The sequence below is a fragment of the Gossypium hirsutum genome, chromosome A11, assembly GCF_007990345.1.
Source record: "Gossypium hirsutum isolate 1008001.06 chromosome A11, Gossypium_hirsutum_v2.1, whole genome shotgun sequence".
NCBI lineage: Eukaryota > Viridiplantae > Streptophyta > Magnoliopsida > Malvales > Malvaceae > Gossypium > Gossypium hirsutum.
The window spans coordinates 36,692,681-36,719,247 of record NC_053434.1 but is presented as its reverse complement, the minus strand read 5'-3'; the positions used below and the strand labels follow the sequence as shown (position 1 = coordinate 36,719,247).

Below are 26,567 nucleotides of genomic sequence, written 5' to 3'. Positions count from 1 at the left end.
ACTCTCAAGATCATCAGCTACCGCTCGGTCAGGATCGGGATCCATTACTATAAATAAACACATTTCAATTGTCAGAAATCACCACACTATCAAATAAATCACATAATGGCATGTATAGCTAGACCCAACGTATTACGGTAGTCCTAGAATCGACTAAACCGTCACTCTGATACCAATTTAATTGTAACACCCCGCACCCGAGACCGCTGCCGGAGTCGGACACGAGGGGTTAACGGCTTAAACCACTCATTTTCACAGTCCATTTTAAAAATTTCCAGGCAGTTGGCTAACTGCGTCACTGTCACTTTAAAAATCATATCTTGAGTTCCAAAACTCAAAAATCAGTTTCGTAATTTTTCCCTGAAACTAGACTCATATGTCCATCTACGGATTTTTTTCTAGAATTTTTGGTTCGGTAAATTAGTACAGTTTATTAGTTAAAGTCTCCCCTGTTACAGGGTGCGACTACACTGACCTTCATGCATTACGACCTGGATATCTCCCTGTACAGGGCTTCAATACTCATGCCGTTTGTTTCTATAGAAACTAGACTCAAAAATGAATCTATACATATATGGCATGACTTCTAAATGTCTCTGGTTAATTTATAATGAATTTCCAAAGTCAGATCAAGGGCTCCAGAAACTGTTCTGGCCCTGTCTCCCGAAAACTTTAACATCTCATAATATACTGTTCATATTAACGTTTCGTTACTTTCCTATGAAAATAGAATCATCAAGGTTCGATTACATAATTTATTAACTATTTAATTACATTCCTACTATTTTTAGTGATTTTTCACATCTACATCACTGCTGCTGCCAGCATCTATTTTTAAGGTAAACTTTACCTATTTCATGATCCTTCATGGATCAACTAGAGTTTGTCATACATATATCAAAAGTGATCATGAATAACCATTCCCATGGCTAACCGTTGCCAACATTTCCATACCTCTCGACGGACAACATACAAAACGATTATAATGCTATGATCAAAGTATATTTAAGCCATTTTCGCATGGCTATCCAAATTTACACAATACCGAAGGGTTCATGACCAACAACAAAAGGGTGGTCCTATACATGCCATTTCAAAGTTCAACCAAAAGTATACCAAAAGGAGCTTTGATAGTGTGGGCGACTTCGACTTCAAAATCCCGAGTCCGATAGCTGAAGAACCAAAATCTATAAAACAGAGAATCAAAGGAACGGAGTAAGCATTAAATGCTTAGTAAGTTTTGAGCAAAGAATTTAGACACAACCAAAGTATAGCATTCATGTAGCTAAACAGATAATTTCATATGCACAAATTTTCAATATCATACTTACTTCACATTACCAACCCTTATATTCATACACAAAGATCAACTAAGCCAAAGGCCGGTAGCTCATTTATCAACTGAGCGAATACTTATTTGTAAGGGCTCAACTAATTCAAAGCACATACGAAACATACCTCAATATTGGGATGTTACAAGCGTATTAACTGAAATTTTTACAGCAAGATCGTTCATTCCCGAATCACGTACCTTCGGAATTTAACCGGATATAGCTACTCGTTCAAATGCCTTCGGGACATAGCCCGGTTATAGAACTCGCACAAATGCCTTCGGGACTTAACCCGGATTTAGTAACTCGCACCAATGCCTTCGGGCTTAGCCCGGAATTAGTAACTCGCACAAATGCCTTCGGATCTTAGTCCGGATATGGTCACTTAGCACAAAGCCTTCGGGACTTAGCCTGGACATCATTCGAATAACCATGCACATTTAACAATAAATCATGACACATTCGTATTTCATTTTCATTAGCAAAACTCAAACACAAGACACTTATCACTCTTGCAATTTCGGCTCAATAGCCACACACAAAGAGCATGATTTTGATTTGCTTAAAACATGATCTAATCAAATCATAATTTAAGCTCTATTACTCAAGAACTTACCTCGGATGTTGTCGAACGATTTCGATGGCTATTCGACCACTTTTTCCTTCCCTTTATCGGATTTAGATCCCCTTTGCTCTTGAGCTTAATTAAACAAATAAATTGATTTAATCATTTGAGCATCGAAAAGAGGAACACAAGGCACTTAGCCCATATTTATACATTAGACATTAAAGTCACATACATGTGAAATCATGCATCAACTCAACATATTAACCCACACTCCCTTTTAGCCGATTGTCCTAACCAAGATAAAGGCATCAATAATTCTTGCCTCTAACCGAATGCATGCAACACTAATCTTCTCATGTGGCCGAGTATGCATGTATATGTTGGGGCCAATTATATGCTTAATACTTCCCACAAGTATGGTTACTTGTATTGGTTATATACCGTTTCGTTTCAAATTCAAAACTCGGCTAATACGCATTTATACACTAGTAATCAAATACTAACATTTTGCATTTTATCTTACTACCATTTCACATCTACTTTCTACCATGGCCGAATGCATCAAGACACCATTTACCCTTGCAAGGCATAAATTTCATCATCAAAACTAACAAGCTTATAATCCCATGACCGAAACCTCTAACAACACCAATTAAAATACTTCATGGGTTTGAGGTAAAACCAAGAAAGAAACTCATGAATATCGAGATATAAGCACTAACATTGTTCATCTAGATTTAGCATGACACAACATCCATCACCCTTATATTTACCATAGCCGAAAACCTTACTCATTCCAAAAATTCAAATCTCAACTTGGTCACAAAAATAACTTGATATCTCACCAACACAACATCAACACCAAGCAAGAATGATGCATCCATGGCCGAGTGTCATTTCCATCACATAGCAAGATTTAGACCATGGGCTAGGTAGAACTCAAGCTAACAACTAAAACATGCATGCATCTCATGGAACATCATCAAACATACCTTAGCCTAGTTACATGCATGGCCGAACCTTTTCAACCTTTCTTCTTCCTTCCTCCTTAAAATTTTCGGCCAAGGATGAACCAAAGGATGAACACTTTTTTTTTGTTTTTCTTTCCTTCAACTCACGGCAATGGGGGACAATCACACACATCCTTTCTTTTTTTTTGTTTCTCATTCTACTAACACTAATATTTTATTGCCCATGCTCTTTATTTTATTAATCCTTACATAATGCATTACCCCAACATGTTTATGACATGTTTTTAGCCATAACATCTTGTCCACCCATGCTCATGGCCGGCCACTACATATTAGGGGGGAAAATTGACATGCAAGTCTCCCCTTTTGATTACATGCATTATTAGGTCCTTGTAGATTAGACTATCACATTTCAAAAATGTCACCCATAAGTCCTTTTGACTAAATTCACATGCAATTTACTAAATCGAAGCCTAAAACTTTCACACATTCATAATCACATATTTTAGACAGTAAATACACATTCAAATAATTTGGTGACTCGATTTAGCGGTCCCGAAACCGCTTTCCGACTAGGGTCACTTTAGGGCTGTCACAACTCTCCCCCACTTAAGAAATTTGTCCCCGAAAATCTTACCGGTAAATAGGTTTGGGTATCGCTCTTTCATAAAGTTCTCGGGTTCCCAAGTAGCTTCTTCGATCCCGTGTTTGAGCCATAACACTTTCACTATCGGAACCCTTTTGTTTCGCAACTCTTTCACTTCACGAGCTAGGATACGAATCGATTCTTCCTCATAACTCATATCGGCTTGAATTTCGACCTCGGAGGGGTTTATTACGTGCGAAGGATCGAATTTGTAACGTCGAAGCATCGAAACATGAAAAACGTTGTGGATTCTTTCGAGTTCAGGGGGTAAAAGGAAACTATATGCAGCTGGGCCAACTCGTTCGGAGATCTCATACGGCCCAATGAATCTCGGACTCAATTTGCCCTTACGGCCAAATCTGAGTATCTTTTTCCAAGGCGAGACCTTAAGAAACACTTTGTCTCCCACTTGATACTCAATATCTCTTCGTTTTAAATCCGCATACAACTTTTGATGATCTGATGCTGCCTTCAGACTTTCACAAATTATTCTTACTTTCTGTTCAGCATCTTTAATCAAATCCACTCCGAAAATTTTACTTTCACCGAGCTCGGTCCAAAACAATGGTGTACAGCATTTACGCCCGTACAAGGCCTCGTAAGGTGCCATCTTAATACTTGATTGAAAACTATTGTTGTAAGCGAATTCAATCAAAGGTAAATACCGTTCCCATGAACCACTAAACTCGAGGATGCAACATCTCAACATATCCTCAAGTATCTAAATTATCCGCTTGGATTGACCATCGGTTTGTGGATGAAAAACGGTGCTAAAATGCAGCTTGGTACCCAAAGCTTCTTGCAATTTCTTCCAAAATCGCGAGGTGAATCTCGGATCTCTATCCGACACGATAGAAATAGGTACCCCGTGTAATCTCACAATCTGAGAAATATACAATTCAGCTAGTTTATCCAATGAAAAATCTGTACGTACGGGGATAAAGTGAGCCGACTTAGTCAGTCTATCCACAACAACCCAAATCGCATCTTTCTTACTTGCCGATACTGGCAGCCTAGATACGAAATCCATCGTGACTCGATCCCATTTCCATTCAGGTGCCATGATTGGCTGGAGTAAACCCGTAGGCACTTGATGTTCCGCCTTTACTTGCTGACATATTAAACACTTCGAAACAAAATCGGAAATGTCTCGTTTCATACCATGCCACCAATACTGGCTTCTCAGATCGTTGTACATTTTCGTACTCCCCGGGTGAATTGACATTCGGCTACAATGGGCTTCGTTCAGAATCATCGAATTGAGTTCTGAATTTCTTGGAACACACAATCGACTTCTGAACCTCAAACAATCGTCATCATCAATTTGAAATTCGGATTCCATATTCGGAACACATTCAGCCCGTTTTGCAACCAATTCATCGTCGACTTTCTGAGCTTCACGAATTTGATGAATCAATAATGGTTTGGCCTTTAATTCAGCTACTAACACATTGTCGGGTAGAATAGACAAGTGTACATTCATCGCTCGTAAAGCAAACAGTGATTTCCGGCTTAAGGCGTCCGCAACCACATTAGCCTTTCCCGGGTGGTAATCAATGACAAGCTCATAATCTTTCAACAACTCAAGCCAACGTCTTTGTCGCAGATTTAAGTCTCTTTGAGTCATCAAATATTTGAGACTTTTGTGATCCTAAAATACATGGTACTTCTCACCAAATAAGTAATGTCGCCATATTTTCAAGGCGAATACGATGGCAGCTAATTCGAGATCATGGGTCGGATAATTTTTCTCATGTGGCTTTAATTGTCTCGATGCATAGGCCACAACTCGACCTTCTTGCATCAACACGCAACCTAACCCAAGTAGGGAGGCGTCACTATAGATGACAAACTCTTTGCCTGATTCGGGCTGCACTAAAATTGGGGCTTCAGTCAAATAAGTTTTCAGTTGATCAAAACTTTTCTGACATTTTTCCGTCCATTCGAACTTAATATCTTTTGAAGTAGCTTCGTCATGGGTGTGGCTATCATCGAGAAACCTTTTACAAACCGTCGGTAGTAACCGGCGAGTCCCAAAAAGCTCCGAACCTCAGTAATATTTCTCGGAGGCTTCCAGTTAAGTATGGCTGCAATTTTGCTCGGGTCAACTCGAATACCCGATGCAGATACCACATGGCCCAAGAAGCTAACCTCTCTTAACCAGAACTCACACTTACTGAACTTAGCATATAACTACTTATCCCGTAAAATTTGCAACACTAATCTCAGGTGCTCAGCATGTTCGGTCTCATCTCTTGAATAGACCAAGATGTCGTCAATGAACACAACTATGAACTGGTCCAAATACTGTCTGAAGATCCGATTCATCAAATCCATAAATACCGCAGGGGCATTAGTGAGCCCAAACGGCATCACTAAGAACTCGTAGTGGCCATATCTCGTTCTGAAAGCAGTTTTGGGTATATCCGAATCTCGAATTCACAACTGGTAATAACCCGATCTCAAATCTATCTTTGAAAACACTGAGGCTCCCTTTAGTTGATCAAACAAATCATCAATACGCGGTAACGGATATTTATTCTTTATCGTCATTTTATTCAGCTGACGATAGTCAATGCACAACCTCATGGTTCCGTCCTTCTTTTTTCACAAACAATACTGGTGCCCCCAAGGTGAGAAACTTGGTCGAGCGAAACCTCTATCCATCAACTCTTGCAACTGAGCTTTCAATTCTTTTAACTCGGTTGGTGCCATACGATACAGAGCTATCGAAATTGGCGTAGTTCCAGGTACAAGCTCAATACCAAACTCTACCTCCCGAACAGGTGGTAAACCCGGTAATTCTTCAGGAAAAACATCCGGGTATTCACAAACCACCGGCACAGATTCGGGTTTCTTTTCTAATTCTTTGTCATCAAGTACATACGCAAGGTATGCTTTGCACCCTTTTCTTACATATTTCTGGGCCAACATTGCTGATATTACAGCTGGCAACCCCTTTAAGTCCGTAGACTCAACTCGGATTATCTCGTTACTTGCGCACCTCAAATCAATAGTCTTGCTTTTGTAATTCACAACCGCATCATGCACGGTCAACCAATCCAAACCAAGAATAACATCAAATTCATCAAACGGCAAAAGCATCAAGTCCACCGGAAAACAGGAATCTCGAATTACTAGGGGGCATTTCTTACACACTTTGTCGACAAGCACGTAACGCCCCAAGGGATTTGACACCCGAATTACGAACTCAGTAGACTCAATAGGTAAAGTCTTACTGGATGCTAAGGTTTCGCATATATAAGAATGAGTAGAACCAGGGTCAATCAAAGCAATCACATTAGTATCAAAGAGAGTAAAAGTACTGGTAATAACATCTGGCGAGGAAGCATCCTTGCGTGCGCGTATAGCATAAGCCCTAGCAGGAGCACGAGCCTCAGATCTGGTCGCAGCATCTCTAGATCCTCTCTGACCACCACTAGCATTTCCCGTATTTCTAGATGGTCTACCTCGAGCAGTGGTAGCACTCGATTTCCCACTCTGATTTACATTCTGTTCAGACAATCTCGGGCAATCTTTGATAAAGTGGTCAACTGACCCGCACTTGTAGCAGGAGCGGTCATGGAATCTACAACTTCCAGAATGCCATTTGCCACAATACTGGCACTCCGTTCTATCTCGACGATCATTTCCCACATTGGCGACCGAAGTGACTCGTGCACTCGAAAGGGGTCGATCGCGATCTCGTCTAGAAAAGCCCGAAGTGTCTCTAGAACGGCCTAAGCCATCTCTAAATTTCTTCGATGACTGTGGGAAGGGCTTCCCCGAAGACCTCTTACGAAACTCCCTTGCTCCCGCCTCAGCTTTTCTTTTCTCCATACTGAGCTCCTCGGCTTTGCAAGCTCGCTCGACAAGTGCCACAAATTCTCAGATTTCCAAAATGCCAACATACAGCTTTATATCATCATTCAATCCATCCTCGAAACGTTTACACATTACGGCTTCTGAGGAAATGCATTCTCGTGCGTACCGGCTAAGCCTTACAAACTTTCGTTCATAGTCGGTAACCGACATGGAAACTTGTTTAAGTTCAAGAAATTCCTTCCGTTTTTGATCCATAAATCTCTGACTGATATACTTTTTCCGAAACTTGGTTTGGAAAAACTCCCAAGTTACTTGCTCTCTAGGTACAACAGAAGTCAACGGATTCCACCAATAGTAGGCAGAATCACGTAGCAAGGAGATAGCACACTTTAGGCACTCATCGGGTGTGCAAGATAGCTCATCGAGTACCCGAATAGTGTTGTCCAACCAAAATTCAGCTTGCTCGGCATCATCACTATCCGTAGCCTTAAATTCAGTAGCCCCATGTTTTCGAATTCTGTCAACTGGGGGCTTATTTGACCTTATTTGGTCAGATACCGGAGGTATGGTAGGTGCGGGGGTTGTGTTTGTAGGGAATGGAGGTTGTGGAACAACCGTATTAGTTCGAATGTATTGGTTGAACCAATCATTCATCACGCTATACAAAGCTTGTCTAGCTTCATCATTCGGATTACTAGCATTAGGTTGAGAGTCCGCCGGCGCTGTCCCTTGTGCGGGAGCAGGCGCTACACTCTCAAGATCATCAGCTACCGCTCGGTCGGGATCGGGATCCATTACTATAAATAAACACATTTCAATTGTCAGAAATCACCACACTATCAAATAAATCACATAATGGCATGTATAGCTAGACCCAACGTATTACGGTAGTCCTAGAATCGACTAAACCGTCACTCTGATACCAATTTAATTGTAACACCCCGCACCCGAGACCGCTGCCGGAGTCGGACACGAGGGGTTAACGGCTTAAACCACTCATTTTCACAGTCCATTTTAAAAATTTCCAGGCAGTTGGCTAACTGCGTCACTGTCACTTTAAAAATCATATCTTGAGTTCCAAAACTCAAAAATCAGTTTCGTAATTTTTCCCTGAAACTAGACTCATATTTCCATCTACGGATTTTTTTCTAGAATTTTTGGTTTGGTCAATTAGTACAGTTTATTAGTTAAAGTCTCCCCTGTTACAGGGTGCGACTACACTGACCTTCATGCATTACGACCTGGATATCTCCCTGTACAGGGCTTCAATACTCATGCCGTTTGTTGCTATAGAAACTAGACTCAAAAATGAATCTATACATATATGGCATGACTTCTAAATGTCTCTGGTTAATTTATAATGAATTTCCAAAGTCAGATCAAGGGCTCCAGAAACTGTTCTGGCCCTGTCTCACGAAAACTTTAACATCTCATAATATACTGTTCATATTAACGTTTCGTTACTTTCCTATGAAAATAGAATCATCAAGGTTCGATTACATAATTTATTAACTATTTAATTACATTCCTACTATTTTTAGTGATTTTTCACATCTACATCACTGCTGCTGCCAGCATCTATTTTTAAGGTAAACTTTACCTATTTCATGATCCTTCATGGATCAACTAGAGTTTGTCATACATATATCAAAAGTGATCATGAATAACCATTCCCATGGCTAACCGTTGCCAACATTTCCATACCTCTCGACGGACAACATACAAAACGATTATAATGCTATGATCAAAGTATATTTAAGCCATTTTCGCATGGCTATCCAAATTTACACAATACCGAAGGGTTCATGACCAACAACAAAAGGGTGGTCCTATACATGCCATTTCAAAGTTCAACCAAAAGTATACCAAAAGGAGCTTTGATAGTGTGGGCGACTTCGACTTCAAAATCCCGAGTCCGATAGCTGAAGAACCAAAATCTATAAAACAGAGAATCAAAGGAACGGAGTAAGCATTAAATGCTTAGTAAGTTTTGAGCAAAGAATTTAGACACAACCAAAGTATAGCATTCATGTAGCTAAACAGATAATTTCATATGCACAAATTTTCAATATCATACTTACTTCACATTACCAACCCTTATATTCATACACAAAGATCAACTTAGCCAAAGGCCGGTAGCTCATTTATCAACTGAGCGAATACTTATTTGTAAGGGCTCAACTAATTCAAAGCACATACAAAACATACCTCAATTTTGGGATGTTACAAGCGTATTAACTGAAAATTTTACAGCAAGATCGTTCATTCCCGAATCACGTACCTTCGGAATTTAACCGGATATAGCTACTCGTTCAAATGCCTTCGGGACATAGCCCGGTTATAGTAACTCGCACAAATGCCTTCGGGACTTAACCCGGATTTAGTAACTCGCACCAATGCCTTCGGGCTTAGCCCGGAATTAGTAACTCGCACAAATGCCTTCGGATCTTAGTCCGGATATGGTCACTTAGCACAAAGCCTTCGGGACTTAGCCTGGACATCATTCGAATAACCATGCACATTTAACAATAAATCATGACACATTCGTATTTCATTTTCATTAGCAAAACTCAAACACAAGACACTTATCACTCTTGCAATTTCGGCTCAATAGCCACACACAAAGAGCATGATTTTGATTTGCTTAAAACATGATCTAATCAAATCATAATTTAAGCTCTATTACTCAAGAACTTACCTCGGATGTTGTCGAACGATTTCGATGGCTATTCGACCACTTTTTCCTTCCCTTTATCGGTTTTAGATCCCCTTTGCTCTTGAGCTTAATTAAACAAATAAATTGATTTAATCATTTGAGCATCGAAAAGAGGAACACAAGGCACTTAGCCCATATTTATACATTAGACATTAAGGGCACGTTTTGTGACAGCCCAAAATTAACCCTAGTCGGGAAGTGGTTTTGGGACCGCTAAACCGAGTCACCGAAAGGTTTGAATGTGATGTTTATTGTCTAGAATATGTAATCATGAATGTGTGAAAATTTCAAGCTTCGATTTAGTCGATTGCATGTGAATTTAGTCAATAGGACTTATATGAGAAAATTTTAAAATGTGATAGGTCAATGCATGAGGACCTATTAGTGCATGTGGAAGAAAAAGGGGACTTGCATGTCAAATTCCCCCTCCCTAATATGTAGTGGCCGGCCATGCTATGGGTGGAAACATGTCACCAACATGTTGTGTTAGTGATGTATGGTAAGGAAAATAAAATAATAAGCATGATAATTAAATAATGAAAGGAAGGGTGATGGAAAAAAAAATAACATGGTCTCACCCCCTTGTTGCCGTGAATTGAAGAAAGAAAAAAAAAAGTGTTCATTCTTGAACATCCTTGGCCGAATAGAGGAAAGAAAGGAAGGGGAAAAAGCTTGAGAAAATCGGCTATGGTGGTTTGCTAGACTAAGGTATGTTTGATATTATTCTTTGAGATTCATGTATATTTTAAGTTGTAAGTGAAAATCTACCTAGCCATGGTTCAAATTTTGTTAATTGATGGAGATGATATTCGGCCATGAATGTTACATTCTTGGTTGGTATTTTGATGTCTTTGGTGATGAGGTATGAAGATGGTTGATTTTGAGTGTTTAATAAAAAGGATGCATGAATTATTGTTAAATAATGGTCGAATGTAGCATGATTAAAGATGTGAATAAATTGAAGTTAAGGAGGTTGTCAATGAAAAATATGAGTTGGATGAGGCTTAAAGAATAAAAATCTAGGTGACTAGAGGTCAAGGACATTCGGTCATAGGCTTGTATGCTAGCAAAATCGGCCAAGTGATTATGTGGTGGAAATTAAGTGTTAAATGGAATGAAAATGATATTATATGGGGGTATGTATATTCGGCCATATGAGTAAATATATAGATGATGTTAAATTTGATTATGTATAATGGGCATTAAGATGTGGAACTTAAGAAATTAGAAGTAAATGAACTTGATAGTATTTAAGAGATAGAGGTGATAGATTAATGTTGCACATTCGGCTATGGTTAGGCATGTTGATGATCTTATCTTGATTTAGATAATTAGGCATAAAAGGGTGGCAAAGGGGATGAAATTGTCGAATGATTAGTTGGGTAACAAAAGAAGCATTCGGCCATCCCTTGAGAGCTTGTGTGATGTTGGGTTTAAAATTAGCAAAGGTAACTTACCTAATGCATGTGCATGGGTGATTAGATTTTGATGATATGGTAGTTGCATGAGGTTATTAGCTGAATATACTAACATACATATACATGTGAAATTGGATTGTAAATATTTGGCAAGGTGGTTAAACAAGTTAAATTATTGATTAAGCTCAAGGAGTTAAAGGAGGTGAATCGAGCAAAGGCAAAGAAAAGGTCATCGAGTAGCCGAGTTGGAACCGTCTTACCCAACACGAGGTAAGTCATTAAGCATGTAGTTGGTATTATTTCAAATGGTCATAATGTTTATGTTTTGATGCTGAATGGAATGAATAAATATACATATATATATTTGCATGTACGTATGTGATGATGAAATTGTTGAATGAAAAGAAAAGAGGTAAGATGTACTGAGTTGTTGATCTCGGCACTAAACGTGCGGGTATAACCATTTATGACCATGAGATTGGTGCTAAGTGCGCGGGATTGAATTGTACAGCACTAAGTGTGCAATTTGACTATGTTGCACTAAGTGTGCGAAATGAATATGATGCACTAAGTGTGCGAATTGACCATGTGGCACTAAGTGTGCGAGTTTGACTATGTAGCACTAAGTGTGCGATTTGATTACGTAGCACTAAGTGTGCGAGTTGATTATATAGCACTGAGTGTGCGGACTCAATATACATTCGTGAATCATTATGGACACTATGTGTGCGACACTATTGAGTCGATCGCGGACAGCGGATCGGGTAAGTGTCTTGAGTACATGGCTAATAGGTGCTATGCTTATACTTGGTGTTGAGCTCGGTAAGTTTGAACCTATGTGACAAATATACTTGAAGTCACGTACATAAAATTTATCGTAGGATGGGTGAAAGGCCGTTTAGTCGTTTGATTGTAACGAAAATAAATTGATTTATGAAAATGCCTCAATGTCCTATTGATGAGTATATGGAATGTGAATGCATGAATTGATATGAAACTGAATCGATAGGTTGGAGGAACTATGGTATGGTTCGGTATGGATGGAGTAAATTGTCTCGTTCCATTTTGTTTCCTCTTGTGATAATGTTATTGATGGATGGTAGTGCATTGCTTATGACTTACTGAGTTATAAACTCACTCGGTGTTTCCTTGTCACCCATTATAGGTTGCTTGGACTCATCTATGTTTGCGGGGTCAGGCCGTCATCGAAGTCATCACACCGGATAGCAAGTTTTGGTACTTTCTTCTTAGTTGGCTTAGAAGAACATTTTGGCATGTATAAGCTATTACGTTGTGTTTGAACTTTGGCATGTAAAATTTAAGCCATGCGAAAATGGCACGAATGTTCGATTGAGTTGGATCAAGGGTAGGCATGAAATGGACCTAGTTACTTTCGTAACAGATGCTGGCAGCAGCAGTGTCATGAGATTGAAAAATCACTAAAAATAGTAGGAGTGGAATTAATTGATGAATAAATTATGTAATCGAAGCTCGATGAGTCTGTTTTCATGAGGAAGTAACAAAAAGATCATATGGGCAGTATATTAAGAGATAATCAGATTTTTGTGGGACAGGGCCAGAACGGTTTCTGGATTCCCTGCTCCGACTTTGGAAATTCATTGTAAATTAACCAGAGATAATTAGGGGTCGTACCATATATGTACAGATTCCTCTCTGAGTGTAGTTTTCATAGAAACAAACGGCATCAGTATTGAAGCCCCGTGCAGGGAGATATCCAAGTCGTAATGAGCAAAGGTCAGTGTAGTCGACCCCTGCAATATGGGAGACTTTGACTAATAAACTGTACTAATTGGCCCGACCAAAAATTCTAGAAAAAAATACATAGATGGGCACATGAGTCTAGTTTCTTAGAAAAATCACGAAATTGATTTTCGAGTTACGAAACTCAAGATACGATTTTTAAAACGACTAGTACACAGATTGGGCAGTGTTTGGAAAATAAATTTTATAAGGGGTTAAAGTCAGTTAACACCTCGTGTTCGACTCCGGTGTCGGTTTCGGGTTCGGGGTGTTACATTTGATTGGTATCAGAGCTATGGTTGTGTCGGTTCTAGGACTACCATAGCGCGTATGAGTCTAGCTATACATGCCGAATGTTAATGTTTAAATGTGTGATGACTTCCGACGGTTGAAATGTTTTTGTTTTGATTAGTAAATGGACCCCGGTGAAGAAAGAACCCTAGCGGATGACGTTGAGAGCGTAGCGGATGCTCCTGCACAAGGGACGCCGCCTGTTGAACCTCAGTCATCTGCGAATAATCAAGGTGAGGGGGCTAAACAAGCCTTCTTTACCATGATGAATGAGTGGGTCGCGCAATATGCCCGAACCAACCCGGCTGTCCAACAATTCCCAAATTTGAATAATCCACCCCAAGAGCCTGTAATGCCATCAGTCGCTGATCCTGTGAGGCTGAGTAAGCCACCTGTAGACTTGATTAGGAAGCGTGGGGCCGAGGAGTTCAAGGCCATAGTAACTGATGATGCCGAAAGGGCCGAGTTCTGGCTTGATAACACCATTCGGGTGTTCGATGAATTGTCATGCACACCCGACGAATGTCTAAAATGTGCTGTATCTTTGTTGCGAGACTCAGCCTACTATTGGTGGAGGACCTTGATTTCCATAGTCCCGAACGAGCGAGTAACTTGGGACTTCTTTCAAACGGAATTCCGAAAGAAATTTATTAGCCAACGGTTCATTGATCAGAAGCGTAAAGAGTTCTTGGAACTCAAGCAAGGCCGTATGACTGTATCTGAATACGAACATGAATTCGTAAGACTCAGTAGGTATGCCCGGGAGTGTGTAGCTGATGAGGTTGCTATGTGCAAAAGATTCGAGGAAGGATTGAATGAAGATTTAAAGCTACTAATGGGTATTTTGGAAATAAAAGAATTCGTAACACTAGTCGAACGAGCCTGCAAGGCGGAAGAACTTGGAAAGGAGAAGAGGAAGGCTGAATTTGAAGCTAGAGATTATCGTAAAAGATCGACGGGTAAAGCTCCGTTCTCAGCTGTAAAGAAGTTCAGGGAGGACATTAATAAGTCGAGGGCGACTGCGGGAATTTCCATCAGGGCAAGACCATCGATGGGCTCCCGAGCTACTTCGGTAGCTAGTGTGGGCAATAATCGTCACGAGAAACCTGAATGTCCCCAATGTGGAAGACGGCACCTAGGTGAATGTTGGGGCAAGTCTACTAGCAGGGCCTGTTACGGATGCGGTTCGAAGGACCACTTCATTAGAGATTGCACGGAGTTGGATGAGAAGAATAAGATTCAAGGTGCAAGACCTAGTGGAGTGACATCTAGAGGTAGACCACCGAGAATTTTAGGAGGCAGGGGTGGTAGTCAGAGGGGGGCCTCTGATACGGCCGATCGAGCCGAGAACCGTACTCCTGCTAGAGCATATGCCATTCGCGCACGAGAGGAGGCATCCTCCCCCGACGTCATCACTGGTACCTTCACTCTCTTTGATACTAATGTGATTGCATTGATTGACCCTGGTTCTACTCATTCATATGTATGCGAAACCTTAGCAACCAGTAAGACTCTACCTGTTGAGTCTACTGAGCTCGTAATTCGAGTATCAAACCCGTTGGGTCAATGCGTACTTGTTGATAAAGTGTGTAAGAGATGCCCTCTAATAATCCGAGAATCCTGTTTTCCGGCCGATTTGATGCTTTTGCCGTTCGACGAGTTTCATGTTATTCTTGGTTTGGATTGGTTAACCGCGCATGATGCGGTTGTGAATTGCAAAAGCGAGACTATCGATTTGAGGTGCGCAAATAACGAAATAATCCGAGTTGAGTCTGCGGACTTAAGGGGGTTGCCAGCTGTAATATCAGCAATGTTGGCCCAGAAATATGTAAGGAAAGGGTGCGAAGCGTACCTCGCGTATGTACTTGATGACAATGAGTTAGAAAAGAAACCCGAATCGGTGCCGGTGGTTTGTGAATACCCGGATGTTTTTCCTGAAGAGTTACCGGGTTTGCCACCTGTTCGGGAGGTAGAGTTTGGTATTGAGCTTGTACCTGGAACTACGCCAATTTCGATCGCTCCGTATCGTATGGCACTAACCGAGTTAAAAGAGTTGAAAGCTCAGTTGCAAGAATTGACGGATAGAGGTTTCGCTCGACCGAGTTTCTCACCTTGGGGTGCACCAGTATTGTTCGTGAAAAAGAAGGACGAAACCATGAGGTTGTGCATTGACTATCGTCAACTGAATAAAGTGACGATAAAGAATAAGTATCCGTTACCGCGTATTGATGATCTGTTCGATCAATTAAAGGGAGCATCGGTGTTTTCAAAGATAGATTTGAGATCGGGTTATTATCAGTTGCGGATTCGAGATTCGGACGTACCCAAAATTGCTTTCAGAACGAGGTACGGTCACTACGAGTTCTTAGTGATGCCGTTCGGGCTCACTAATGCCCCTGCGGTGTTTATGGATTTGATGAATCCGATCTTCAGGCCGTATTTGGATCGGTTCGTAGTTGTGTTTATTGATGACATCTTGGTCTATTCAAGAGATGAGACCAAACATGCTGAGCATCTGAGGCAAGTGTTGTAAATTTTGCGGGATAAGCAGTTATATGCTAGGTTCAGTAAGTGTGAGTTCTGGTTAAGAGAGGTTAGCTTCTTGGGTCATGTGGTATCCGCATCGGGTATTCGAGTTGACCCGAGCAAAATTTCAGCCATACTTAACTGGAAGCCTCCGAGAAATGTTACCGAAGTCCGGAGCTTTCTAGGGCTCGCCGGTTATTACCGACGATTTGTCAAATGTTTCTCGATGATAGCCACACCAATGACGAAGCTACTTCAAAAGGATGTTAAGTTCGAATGGACAGAGAAATGTCAGAAAAGCTTCGATCAACTGAAAACTCATTTGACTGAAGCTCCAATTTTGGTGCAACCCGAATCGGGTAAAGAGTTTGTCATTTATAGTGACGCATCCCTACTTGGGTTGGGTTGCGTACTGATGCAAGAAGGTCGAGTTGTGGCCTATGCGTCGAGACAATTGAAGCCACACGAGAGAAATTATCCGACCCATGATCTCGAACTAACCGCCATTGTGTTTGCATTGAAAATATGGCGACATTATTTGTTTGGTGAGAAGTGCCATGTGTTTTCGGATCACAAAAGTCTCAAATATTTGATGACTCAACGAGACTTGAATCTGCGACAAAGACGTTGGCTTGAGTTGTTGAAAGATTACGAGCTTGTCATTGATTACCACCCGGGAAAGGCTAATGTGGTTGCGGACGCCTTAAGCCGGAAATCACTGTTTGCTTTGCGAGCGATGAATGTACACTTGTCTGTTCTACCTGACAATGTGTTAGTAGCTGAATTAAAAGCCAAACCATTATTGACTCATCAAATTCGTGAAGCTCAGAAAGTCGATGAGGAATTGGTTGCAAAACGAGCTGAGTGTGTTCCGAACAAGGAATCGGAGTTTCAGATTGATGATGATGGTTGTTTGAGGTTTAGAAGTCGTTTGTGTGTTCCAAGGAATTCGGAACTCATTCCGATGATTCTGAACGAAGCCCATTGTAGCCGAATGTCAATTCACCCGGGGAGCACGAAAATGTACAACGACTTGAAACGTCGATTTTGGTGGCGTGGTATGAAACGAGACATCTCCGACTTTGTTTCGAGATGTTTAATATGTCAACAAGTGAAAGCGGAACATCAAGTGCCTTCAGGGTTACTTCAGCCGATCATGATACCCGAGTGGAAATGGGACCGAGTCACAATGGACTTTGTGTCCGGACTGCCATTGTCCGCAAGTAAGAAGGATGCGATTTGGGTTGTTGTTGATAGGCTGACTAAGTCGGCTCACTTTATCCCCGTGCGTACGGATTTTTCATTGGATAAACTAGCCGAATTGTATGTTTCTCAGATTGTGAGATTACATGGAGTACCTATTTCTATCGTGTCGGATAGAGATCCGAGATTCACCTCGCGATTTTGGAAGAAATTGCAAGAAGCTTTGGGTACCAAGCTGCATTTTAGCACCGCTTTTCACCCCCAAACCGATGGTCAATCCGAGCGGATAATTCAGATACTTGAGGATATGTTGAGATGTTGCATCCTCGAGTTCAGTAGTTCATGGGAACGGTATTTACCTTTGATTGAATTCGCTTACAACAATAGTTTTCAATCAAGTATTAAGATGGCACCGTATGAGGCTTTGTACGGTCGTAAATGCCGTACGCCATTGTTTTGGACCGAGCTTGGTGAAAGTAAAATTTTCGGAGTTGATTTGATTAAAGATGCCGAACAAAAAGTAAAGGTAATCCGCGAAAGTCTGAAGGTAGCCACAGATCGTCAAAAATCGTATGCGGATTTAAAACGAAAGGACATTGAATATCAGGTGGGAGATAAAGTGTTTCTTAAAGTGTCACCTTGGAAGAAGGTACTCAGATTTGGCCGTAAAGGCAAGTTGAGCCCGAGATTCATTGGGCCGTACGAAATTTCCGAACGAGTGGGGCCGGTTGCATATAGATTGATTTTGCCCCCTGAACTTGAAAGGATGCACGATGTCTTCCATGTTTCAATGCTTCGATGTTATAGATCCAATCCGTCACATGTGATTAATCCCTCAGAAGTTGAAATTCAATCTGACTTGAGCTATGAAGAAGAACCGATTCGTATCCTAGCTCGTGAAGTGAAAGAGTTGCGAAATAAAAGGGTTCCGTTGGTTAAGGTGTTGTGGCTCAAACACGGGATCGAGGAAGCAACCTGGGAACCCGAGAGCTCGATGAAAGAACGATATCCAAACCTATTTACCGGTAAGATTTTCGAGGACGAAAATTTCTTAAGTGAGGGAGAGTTGTGACAGCCCAAAATTAACCTTAGTCGGGAAGTGGTTTCGGGACCGCTAAACCGAGTCACCGAAAGGTTTGAATGTGATGTTTATTGTCTAGAATATGTAATCATGAATGTGTGAAAATTTCAAGCTTCGATTTAGTCGATTGCATGTGAATTTAGTCAATAGGACTTATATGAGAAAATTTTAAAATGTGATAGGTCAATGCATGAGGACCTATTAGTGCATGTGGAAGAAAAAGGGGACTTGCATGTCAAATTCCCCCTCCCTAATATGTAGTGGCCGGCCATGCTATGGGTGGAAACATGTCACCAACATGTTGTGTTAGTGATGTATGGTAAGGAAAATAAAATAATAAGCATGATAATTAAATAATGAAAGGAAGGGTGATGGAAAAAAAAATAACATGGTCTCACCCCCTTGTTGCCGTGAATTGAAGAAAGAAAAAAAAAGTGTTCATTCTTGAACATCCTTGGCCGAATAGAGGAAAGAAAGGAAGGGGAAAAAGCTTGAGAAAATCGGCTATGGTGGTTTGCTAGACTAAGGTATGTTTGATATTATTCTTTGAGATTCATGTATATTTTAAGTTGTAAGTGAAAATCTACCTAGCCATGGTTCAAATTTTGTTAATTGATGGAGATGATATTCGGCCATGAATGTTACATTCTTGGTTGGTATTTTGATGTCTTTGGTGATGAGGTATGAAGATGGTTGATTTTGAGTGTTTAATAAAAGGATGCATGAATTATTGTTAAATAATGGTCGAATGTAGCATGATTAAAGATGTGAATAAATTGAAGTTAAGGAGGTTGTCAATGAAAAATATGAGTTGGATGAGGCTTAAAGAATAAAAATCTAGGTGACTAGAGGTCAAGGACATTCGGTCATAGGCTTGTATGCTAGCAAAATCGGCCAAGTGATTATGTGGTGGAAATTAAGTGTTAAATGGAATGAAAATGATATTATATGGGGGTATGTATATTCGGCCATATGAGTAAATATATAGATGATGTTAAATTTGATTATGTATAATGGGCATTAAGATGTGGAACTTAAGAAATTAGAAGTAAATGAACTTGATAGTATTTAAGAGATAGAGGTGATAGATTAATGTTGCACATTCGGCTATGGTTAGGCATGTTGATGATCTTATCTTGATTTAGATAATTAGGCATAAAAGGGTGGCAAAGGGGATGAAATTGTCGAATGATTAGTTGGGTAACAAAAGAAGCATTCGGCCATCCCTTGAGAGCTTGTGTGATGTTGGGTTTAAAATTAGCAAAGGTAACTTACCTAATGCATGTGCATGGGTGATTAGATTTTGATGATATGGTAGTTGCATGAGGTTATTAGCCGAATATACTAACATACATATACATGTGAAATTGGATTGTAAATATTTGGTAAGGTGGTTAAACTAGTTAAATTATTGATTAAGCTCAAGGAGTTAAAGGAGGTGAATCGAGCAAAGGCAAAGAAAAGGTCATCGAGTAGCCGAGTTGGAACCGTCTTACCCAACACGAGGTAAGTCATTAAGCATGTAGTTGGTATTATTTCAAATGGTCATAATGTTTATGTTTTGATGCTGAATGGAATGAATAAATATACATATATATATTGCATGTACGTATGTGATGATGAAATTGTTGAATGAAAAGAAAAGAGGTAAGATGTACTGAGTTGTTGATCTCGGCACTAAACGTGCGGGTATAACCATTTATGACCATGAGATTGGCGCTAAGTGCGCGGGATTGAATGGTACAGCACTAAGTGTGCGATTTGACTATGTTGCACTAAGTGTGCGAAATGAATATGATGCACTAAGTGTGCGAATTGACCATGCGGCACTAAGTGTGCGAGTTTGACTATGTAGCACTAAGTGTGCGATTTGATTACGTAGCACTAAGTGTGCGAGTTGATTATATAGCACTGAGTGTGTGGACTCAATATACATTCGTGAATCATTATGGACACTATGTGTGCGACACTATTGAGTCGATCGCGGACAGCGGATCGGGTAAGTGTCTTGAGTACATGGCTAATAGGTGCTATGCTTATACTTGGTGTTGAGCTCGGTAAGTTTGAACCTATGTGACAAATATACTTGAAGTCACGTACATAAAATTTATCGTAGGATGGGTGAAAGGCCGTTTAGTCGTTTGATTGTAACGAAAATAAATTGATTTATGAAAATGCCTCAATGTCCTATTGATGAGTATATGGAATGTGAATGCATGAATTGATATGAAACTGAATCGATAGGTTGGAGGAACTATGGTATGGTTCGGTATGGATGGAGTAAATTGTCTCGTTCCATTTTGTTTCCTCTTGTGATAATGTTATTGATGGATGGTAGTGCATTGCTTATGACTTACTGAGTTATAAACTCACTCGGTGTTTCCTTGTCACCCATTATAGGTTGCTTGGACTCATCTATGTTTGCGGGGTCAGGCCGTCATCGAAGTCATCACACCGGATAGCAAGTTTTGGGGTACTTTCTTCTTAGTTGGCTTAGAAGAACATTTTGGCATGTATAAGCTATTACGTTGTGTTTGAACTTTGGCATGTAAACTTTAAGCCATGTGAAAATGGCACGAATGTTCGATTGAGTTGGATCAAGGGTAGGCATGAAATGGACCTAGTTACTTTCGTAACAGATGCTGGCAGCAGCAGTGTCATGAGATTGAAAAATCACTAAAAATAGTAGGAGTGGAATTAATTGATGAATAAATTATGTAATCGAAGCTCGATGAGTCTGTTTTCATGAGGAAGTAACGAAAAGATCATATGGGCAGTATATTAAGAGATAATCAGATTTTTGTGGGACAGGGCCAGAACGGTTTCTGGATTCCCTGCTCCGACTTTGGAAATTCATTGTAAATTAACCAGAGATAATTAGGGGTCGTACCATATATGTACAGATTCCTCTCTGAGTCTAGTTTTCATAGAAACAAACGGCATCAGTATTGAAGCCCCGTGCAGGGAGATATCCAAGTCGTAATGGGCAAAGGTCAGTGTAGTCGACCCCTGCAATATGGGAGACATTGACTAATAAACTGTACTAATTGGCCCGACCAAAAATTCTAGAAAAAAATACATAGATGGGCACATGAGTCTAGTTTCTGGGAAAAATCACGAAATTGATTTTCGAGTTACGAAACTCAAGATATGATTTTTAAAACGACTAGTACACAGATTGGGCAGTGTCTGGAAAATAAATTTTATAAGGGGTTAAAGTCAGTTAACACCTCGTGTTCGACTCCGGTGTCGGTTTCGGGTTCGGGGTGTTACACGTTTGGTTCGCTGTATTGGATTAGAGGCGTATTGGATTAGAGGTGTATTGGGATTAGAGGTGTATTGGATTAGAGGTGTAATAGCTAATCCACTGTTTGGTTGAATGTAATGGAATAGAGGCGTAATAGTAATCTTGTGTTTGGTTGAATGGAATAGAGGTGTAATAGCATAATAGAAAAAACTAAAATGACTAGAATACCCTTAGCATAAATTTGTTTTGGTAAATGATTATTGTTATTGTTATTTAAATTATAATAAGATTTTATTATCAATAATAAATAATTTAATCATATTTAAACATAATTATTATTAAATATATTTTAATTAAAATATATAATTTAATAAAATTCTTAATAATTAATATTCTTATATTAATTTACTGAAATCATAATATATGATACTGTAAAATATAAATTAACATAATTATTATTAAATATATTTTAATTAAAATATATAATTTAATAAAATTCTTAATAATTAATATTCTTATATTAATTTTCTGAAATCATAATATATGATACTGTAAAATATAAATTAACATAATTATTATTAAATATATTTTAATTAAAATATATAATTTAATGAAATTCTTAATAATTAATATTCTTATATTAATTTACTCAAATCATAATATATGATACTGTAAAATATAAATTAACATAATTATTATTAAATATATTTTAATTAAAATATATAATTTAATAAAATTCTTAATAATTAATATTCTTATATTAATTTACTGAAATCATAATATATGATACTGTAAAATATAAATTAACATAATTATTATTAAATATATTTTAATTAAAATATATAATTTAATGAAATTCTTAATAATTAATATTCTTATATTAATTTACTCAAATCATAATATATGATACTGTAAAATATAAATTAACATAATTATTATTAAATATATAACTTGAAAATTATATTCTGCATAAACATAATTAACTTATACTAAGAAAAAGTTAGATGAAAATGAAATTGTACATCATAATCAATATGTTCAAAAGTTTTACAACATCAAAAAGTTTGAACATTGATATTTAATGGTGAGAAAGAAATCTTCTGACCCATTCCAATCGGGTAACAGAAGGTAAACTGAAGAAAACTGAAGAAAATTTAAACTTTAAACTATATACTTTTAAGGATAAAAAATATTAAATTAAAATTTCTATTAAAATTTTAACTTTAAAGCTAAATATAAAAATTAATGAATTTAAATTAAGAAAATTAAAACAAGTTACATTCTATATTAGAATTACATAAGAAAATTGTTTACATTCTATATTAGAATTACATTAGAATTACATAAGTTCTGTTTACAAGTTACATTCTCTCATGACCAACTCTCAAAATCAACTCTTTAAGGGATCTTTTTTCCCTTTACTCGGTGTAACTGAGTTGCAACAGGTGGTTTATCCATACTTTTCTTGCCATCCCACATGTAGACATCATTTATAGCAGTAGCAGTTGCAGCCCAGTACTTACCAGCAGAAATGCTTACGATTGTTTTCTCAGAAAGGGAATATAGCTGTACAAATTCATCCAAATGAAGTAAATAAAAGCTTCACTCCAGGGGAAGTTAAAATCAACAAAGACAATGGAATAGAACCTGTTGGCATCTAAGATGAGGATCTGAGGAAACCCAATAAAATAATGCTCCATCTTCAGTAATAACCATGCTATGTACCATCCCGGCAACTATTGCAAAATAAGAAAGATCCATCTTCAGTAATACTCATTATGCATAAAATAATTAAAATTATGACCATGTATTTAAAGATATAAAAACATGAATATCAAAATAAGAAAGATCCATAGGAATTTCAAATTCATCACTTATACGGGCATCCCACAATCCATAAATTTCAAAAACAGTCATGGATGTTAAATTTACAAGTTTCTTTATCACACAACTTACACCATATTGAAATTCAAATCCATTTTCTGAAACTCAGATTCCTAAGTATAACCTAAGTGAACATTTCACAGCTATCAATTATTTTATGCCTTCTATGTTATATCATGACAGGCAGCTCCAGTCCATATCTCTTTAATCAATTGCTTAGTCCCAATTTTGTTTAGCATTCAGTACCTTTTACATATAAACTCAACATACAACAATAAAATCCATGTCTCAACATGTAAGCATTTACAATAAAAAATTGAAAATGAAGGTTATGAAATAAAAACTCACTTTCGCAGGCTGTCTGTGATTAGCATCTAATTTAGAAAGGAAAAATGATATTTCATTTTTCAACTTGGGCAATAATATAGATGAATTAAATTAAATGATTCCTTTCAATATTAGCTTTAAATCTGATCAAAAAGGGAAAATGGATAAATAATGAGTACCTATTCTCAAGTGGAATATATGGATACCAAGTTGTGAAAGTATACCAAGTTGGGATTGCACTCCTATTGAACTTGTACTGCACCTAAAGTTTCCCCTCCGTTGAAAAGGGAAAAATCAGATGTTCGACTATAAAACCATAAAACATTATATGGAAAACAAATTAAAAAAAACTCTAGGTTTTGCGGAAGACAAACAGATCAGTAATTTTTATAAAATTTTCCAAATCTATTTAAATATCATTTTAGTGTTTCAAATTCTTAGCTAATTAATCTTCAAAGCTAAAAACAACATGAAAAAAAAATGATAAAAGAAGGCAAAATTTAGTAATGTCTAGTTCAGGGAAGCAAAGCACCCATACTGCAACTTCATATGCTTTATCCATTATTATGCCTTACATGATCGATTTAAGGGAATTACAATATTCATACAATGATGAAAATCAGGCCTTCTTCAAGAAGAAAAACAAGGCGAAACATGTCAATCTAAGGGAGCAGAACAAGGCGAAACATGTCAATCTAAGGGCCTTGGAGCTAAGATTACATTCTATTCAGACACATTCTTCAAAACTATGCAAACAACAGCAGAACCTATTTTTCAAAACTAAATTATCCTTGACATTGGTACTTCCAGCAACTAAAAAAATGCATGTGTTCTCAGTAGTTCAAGCAAATATTGCATGCATTTTGCTATACACAGAAAAAAAGACGGGTCTCAAACAGCTAACTGAATCATACCAAGTCCTGTTTGTTGGCGAACACCAAGATGATAGCATTGCTCATAAATGGATCATTGATTATGGCCTGGAAAAAAATTATTAAGAACTAAAAAGAGACTATGTACAACCATATTGGCTAACAAGTTTGTGCTTGTTCTAAATTTACAACCTGAAATTCCTGTTTAGCTTGGCGAATCCTCTCTCGGTCCAAGGAATCAACAACGTAGATTCTGTTCTAAATTTCACACGACCACTTTGTTCAAATAATAGCTCCTCCGTGGACAAACAAAACAGAAAACCATCAAAAGGAGAAAGCCTCAATCATGTAAATCAACCATATCTAAAACCAAGTTGCCTACCGATAGTGGGAATAGTTGATAAAACTTCTCCAATAATGAAATCGAAATACAAACAATATGCTGCTTAAAATCCATTAAACGAAAGTATTAGGAACTCATTAAACGAAATACAAACAATATAGCACAAACTATAATTCCTAAAAATCAAAACGCTAAAATAGATTTTAAAAAATGAAGCCAGAATTTAAAAGAGCTTATCTCGGAAATGATTTGGCAAGCTCTAATCATGCGGTTTTATTAGCTGCAGTAGCCCCAACCAAAAGGAACTTCAAAAATTCCTCCAATAACTCATTACTAGCGGAAGTGTCGTTGGGATCTCGGGCCAGGACCTTGCTGAAACAAAGCATACAACACGTTGCACGGTGGCGGTTCACTTTAGAATTTGAAAGAGAGGGGTCAGTGTCTTGGTGAAGGCGACAGAGAATTGATGAACGGAAGGGGATTTCGAATGGACGGCTGAGAGCTCCTTCAACTTAAATTCCAAAACATCAGCAGTATTGTCTTCATAGAAATTTATGCAAGAAATTCCAAAGTCATGAAGAATTAAAACAAAAAGGCAAGTAGATGGAAATAAATGATTGAGAAGAAGTTGAGAAAACTTTACCTTGGGTACGTTGAAGGAAAGAATGAGGCTTCAGAGTCACATGAGAAACAGATAAAGATGGCTTCTGCGAAATGAAACATGTATGTTAGGTGTTGAAATTAAAAAAAATAAAGAAAGAGGGGAAGATGATGAAGAAGACGGTGGCGAAAGAGAGAAACTTAAAAGCGTGTTTTGAGGAGGGAGAGGCTGGAGGTGACTTCGCTCGCAGGTTCTGTTTGATGTTGGGAGGGAGAGGCTGGAGGTGGATTTCTAGTTGGGAGGGCAAATTAGGGCTAAGGCTGTAAAACGGGTGTAAACTGAGGAGGAGGCAGGGATTACAAAACAGAGAATTTCGGGGATTAGGAAAGTAACGGATTAGAGGGGGATTAGCAATACATTGAACCAAACGGCAGATTAGAGGGGGATTAGGTGGGGCCCACTGATTAGGGGTGTATTGGCATAGCCAATACACCTAACCAAACATGGTGTAAAGTCACATACATGTGAAATCATGCATCAACTCAACATATTAACCCACACTCCCTTTTAGCCGATTGTCCTAACCAAGATAAAGGCATCAATAATTCTTGCCTCTAACCGAATGCATGCAACACTAATCTTCTCATGTGGCCGAGTATGCATGTATATGTTGGGGCCAATTATATGCTTAATACTTCCCACAAGTATGGCTACTTGTATTGGTTATATACCGTTTCGTTTCAAATTCAAAACTCGGCTAATACGCATTTATACACTAGTAATCAAATACTAACATTTTGCATTTTATCTTACTACCATTTCACATCTACTTTCTACCATGGCCGAATGCATCAAGACACCATTTACCCTTGCAAGGCATAAATTTCATCATCAAAACTAACAAGCTTATAATCCCATGACCGAAACCTCTAACAACACCAATTAAAATACTTCAT

The 26,567-nt window shown here is 38.5% G+C and overlaps 1 protein-coding gene across 4 annotated transcripts; it reads right to left on the bottom strand.

Moving 5' to 3' along the window:
- Window positions 1-22,849: 22,849 nt before the first annotated feature.
- On the bottom strand, window positions 22,850-26,014 carry LOC107959054 (uncharacterized). Of its 4 annotated transcripts, none has more exons than XR_005905073.1 (7): window positions 25,812-26,012; window positions 25,654-25,717; window positions 24,860-25,550; window positions 24,710-24,775; window positions 23,975-24,101; window positions 23,232-23,320; window positions 22,850-23,150 (listed from the first exon to the last, which is right to left on the bottom strand). XR_005905073.1 is itself a non-coding variant. In XM_016895015.2 (7 exons), exons 4-7 carry the CDS (start codon window positions 24,745-24,747, stop codon window positions 22,983-22,985), a joined length of 378 nt encoding a protein of 125 aa, XP_016750504.1. In that variant the 5' UTR covers window positions 24,748-24,775; window positions 24,860-24,967; window positions 25,248-25,550; window positions 25,654-26,010; the 3' UTR covers window positions 22,850-22,982. The 4 variants fall into 4 exon arrangements, 2 of the variants coding, with proteins under 2 accessions (XP_016750504.1, XP_040937750.1); XM_016895015.2 differs by having other exon boundaries at window positions 23,975-24,057; window positions 24,860-24,967; window positions 25,248-25,550; window positions 25,654-26,010; XM_041081816.1 differs by lacking the exon at window positions 25,812-26,012 and having other exon boundaries at window positions 23,975-24,057; window positions 24,860-24,967; window positions 25,248-25,521; window positions 25,654-25,797.
- Window positions 26,015-26,567: the final 553 nt, after the last annotated feature.